We start from the raw sequence: 3,898 nt of genomic DNA on the forward strand, positions 1-3,898 counted from the left end.
TTCCAATGTGATGTGAATGAAGAAGTTCAGAACATGGACATAAAAATCGCATTATGTAAAATGCATGCTGATCAAACAACTTTAATACGATAGGAATGAAAAACAAACAACTTTAATATTATAATGCTGACCATTCTTAAACTTCATAAAGCTAGGAATGAAAACCAAACAACTTTCATAAGAAAACCAAACCATAACGTTTTTCCAATACTAAACTGTCTTAGCAAGAAGCAAAAACAAACTGATTAAAGAGAGATAAGTAGACTGTTATTAGAGAACCATGCTGACTGGACAGTCCGTACCAGCCACTGATGGAGTGACCATACTGCATGTGATCTAGCCACTATGCTTGGTACGCTTTGCTTTCTTCTGGTCGTCAGTGGCTGAAGTACCAACACCACTGCTCTCAGCTAACTCTGAATTTTCCACTTCAGTTCCTGGTGGCGTCTTGAGTGGAGGCTTCTTTGGTGGCAAAACTGCTGATGACACAATTTTGGTAGCTGTGAAGGATAGTCGGGAAGAGGTGAAATTGTAGGGGGCGACCTTGATCCTGAATTTCTTAGTATGTCTGATTGTGTCGATAAAACACTGTGGTAGTGGAACCTCAAGCTCAGCCCCATCTCCACCATTTTCCTATTATAACAGAATTCATTTATCAACTTGGTAGCACTTTAGGACTAAAATAAATGTCAAGTTTATCATTTTTCACCAGAAAAACACTTACCTCAACATAAGTGTCGATCAACTCTGTTGCTTTTCTGCCAGTGAGCTCTTTCCCAGCATCTCTGAGGATAATGAAAGCGCACTGCTCCTCATTATCATAGACAGACATCTCCACCCGGTAGCTGTTTAAATGGCAAGTGATTAGTATATACATTGTAGAATGAAAACATGTTTGAATGGAGAATCTTACTTGGCTACTACAGTAGCATTTTCATTCCTGCATTTTGGACAAAGGAGTGTTGTAGGGCCATTGTTTAACTTTGTCTGACAATCCTTTCAGGCAATGTAATACCACTCAGTGCCAAGCTTGACATCATCAATTGTGGCAATGCAGTCAAAGTAGGCAACCTGAAATCACATACCAAAGGTTGTCAGCAACTAAATTCAGAAATTGTTTGATTTTAATAACCAAATAGGATTACCTTAGCAGGTTGACGCTTGATGAAGGCAGCAATCTCACTTATTGTGAGCGTCTCAGCTTTAAGCACCTCAACAGGGTTGACCGAAGAAGTTGCACAAGGGGTCATGGTCAACCTTGCAAAAAAATTTAAAAACAGGCGATCATCAAGGTTGTTAAAAACGGGAAAATATATAATATTTGAACCACAACTGAGTGTGAGTGATTAGTGATAGGGTTATGTAAAATACTAACCAGGTCAAGTATTCCTTGGTGAGGTCAACTTCTTCGTCCAAAAACACTCGTGATGACGACATTGAACTTAGGCACAATTTCCCTGTCAATACAGAAGCAGTTAGTGATACGGTTATCTAACTGAGTGTGACTGATTAGGAAGTCTTATATGGAGTGAGAGAGATTACCACCGAGTCTCTTAGGATTGACCGTTGTAACCAATAGAACCGTTGGAGTGGCTGCACATGCCTCAAACTTCAGGCGGAAATTCTCCACAGCCTCGTCCCATAGGTAGACGTTAATCACTGGACCACTGCAGATTAAAAAATGGATGTTTAACCTCTTCAACCAAAAACAATGGTTGAATTACAATAGCTTACTCTTTAAGCTGCAAATGAACCGTAACTTTCCGAGAAGCTGAGTCATCCTTGGTGCACAAAACCGGTCGCTGATGGAGAGGCTGCCCATCAACCAGCTTAAGGTGGCCAACAACATCTACAACACACAGTCACATGCATTGTTACTCAAACGGTTATAAACAATCAACTAAGAAGCTGTATTGGTTTAAACTTGGTAAGAAATCATCTAAACCCTTACCGTGAAGATCCCCTCTGAGATCGCAGTTGGCTTCAAAATCTGTAAAGGAATGGATTCTGAAGCGCTCTGTCAAAATGTCTTCACTGTCTTCTTCCACCTTCGTCAGGACAGAGGCGTGTGAGATGCAAATTACCAGCCTCTAATCAGCAACATGGTACATCACCTTGCTGTTGGATGCATAGTAGTTTGTCAGTGTGTAGATGCTCCCACGCTTGAGCTCTTTCTCATATTGGTTGCGGCGGTTCTGACCAATGAACCCCTGAGCCAAAGTACTCTACAGAACAGAGAGACAATATTGGGTCAGTCAAATATCTAAAAGTAGAGTGTGTTATTTGAACAAATATAAAACTATAACCGTTCAAATAGATAGATATAAGGCAACGAAAAACAAAATTTCCAGTTCTGGTATTACTCAAAGCCATGTTTAATATTAACCTAATCTCTATCACAGCACCCTCAAACCAATAAAATTTATTTTATTTTTGAAGAGACGCTAACAACAAATGGTTCAACTCTCGTATCAGTCGAAGAGATTTTTTACATTAATCCAATCTCTATCACATCATTGTCGACGAATCCTCTCAACCCAATCAATCAAGTTTTTTTTTTCAAGATACGCTACTAATCCTCTCAAACAAATCAATCGAGTTTTATTTTTTTCAACATTCGCTACTAATCCTCACAAAACAAATCAATCAAGTTTTATTTTTTTCAAAATCCGGTAATATAATTACATCACAACCCAATAAACCAAGAAACGCAAATATAATTGTCTGTTCGTCTAATTCGGAAGTTATCAACGACTTTAATAATGAGCGGGGAAGACATACCTCCGCATCGATCATAAGCATCTCGATCCCAAGAAGGATGCCAGGTCCTCCTTTGACATTCTTGCGAGCTTCCCAGAAATGAATAAGCCTAAACTGCATGGCGGAATCTCCTGGTCCTGGTGAAACGTGTCGGAAGAGAAGAGGAGAAGAAGCTTCGCCGGTGAGGATTGCGGTTTTTTGGGCCATGATAAAGGTTTGGATTTTACGATCTGAGGGAAGAGGGATGGGTAATGGTTTATATATAGTTTGAGAAGAAGAGAACACAAAGAGGTAGATCTCATAGACCGGAGGAGAGATGTGGAGGGTCAATAGTCTTCATGAATGGAGGATTTATTGCAGACGATTCAAGTTCTATCACTATCATCGGAGGCGTTATGCGGGAGGAGTAGGGGGAGAGAAAGTGAATCGATGAGGGAGAGATCGATTTGGGCTACGGGGGAGGCTGAGTATTTCTTGAGACATGGCTCAGGGTTACGGGGTGTAGGCTGAGTGAGTTCCTAGGTATTTAGGAATATTTTTAGTGATAATTAAGAGTTGGGCCAGCCCGTGACATTTAGGCTTTTGGGTATGCCAAAACTTTGTTTCCAATTTATTGGGTTAAAGCCCAGTCCAGGATGATATTGCATATTGATTGGTTGTCAATATTTTTGCCCATGTGGCAGGGTTTAGGAAGCAGAGATTTAATCCCTTTTATATAGTAGGGATGAATATGATTATTGCAAAACTGATATAATAGATTAGTATAACTCAATAAAAAAATGGCTTATTTCCCAAATAACAAAAAAAAAGTAATTAGGTTTAGTGAGAAGTTAGAGAGAGATAAGAAGAGAAATGAGGAGAGAGAGAGAGAGGGTATTTTGGTTAGATAGTGAATTTGTGTTTTTATGTATATAGGGGGCAATTTCCAATATGAAAATATGCAAAATTGTTGTGAAGATGATAGAAGAGAGAGTTGGTCAACCGCCAGAAAGCATTCTCGAAACTGGAAGAGGCTTCCATGAAATAGTAGAAAAAGGAGGCCCGTACGGTGACATAAGTAGGGTGTGTTCTTTTCCCCTCTTTTTTTTTTTTTTTTTTGAAACTGATTTTCCCATTTTCTTATCATCTTATGTTTGAA

The 3,898-nt window shown here is 39.4% G+C and overlaps 1 protein-coding gene across 1 annotated transcript; it reads right to left on the reverse strand.

Annotated features, from left to right (window-relative positions):
* Positions 1–336: 336 nt before the first annotated feature.
* Positions 337–2,967, reverse strand: LOC106338455. The gene is made up of 11 exons (XM_013777425.1): positions 2,782–2,967; positions 2,115–2,225; positions 1,952–2,048; positions 1,735–1,849; positions 1,543–1,667; positions 1,376–1,457; positions 1,146–1,257; positions 1,016–1,071; positions 914–940; positions 725–845; positions 337–633 (listed from the first exon to the last, which is right to left on the reverse strand). Exons 1-11 carry the CDS (start codon positions 2,965–2,967, stop codon positions 337–339), a joined length of 1,329 nt encoding a protein of 442 aa, XP_013632879.1.
* Positions 2,968–3,898: the final 931 nt, after the last annotated feature.

This window comes from Brassica oleracea, chromosome C4 (genome assembly GCF_000695525.1).
Source record: "Brassica oleracea var. oleracea cultivar TO1000 chromosome C4, BOL, whole genome shotgun sequence".
Taxonomy (NCBI): Eukaryota; Viridiplantae; Streptophyta; class Magnoliopsida; order Brassicales; family Brassicaceae; genus Brassica; species Brassica oleracea.

Coding starts and splice junctions, on each gene's coding strand:
- LOC106338455 (XM_013777425.1), bottom strand. CDS start 2,967: ATGGCCCAAAAAACCGCAATCCTCACCGGCGAAGCTTCTTCTCCTCTT. Junction 2,226..2,781: donor TGCTTATGATCGATGCGGAG/GTATGTCTTCCC, acceptor TCTGTTCTGTAG/AGTACTTTGGCTCAGGGGTT. Junction 1,850..1,951: donor TCTCAGAGGGGATCTTCACG/GTAAGGGTTTAG, acceptor TGTGTGTTGTAG/ATGTTGTTGGCCACCTTAAG.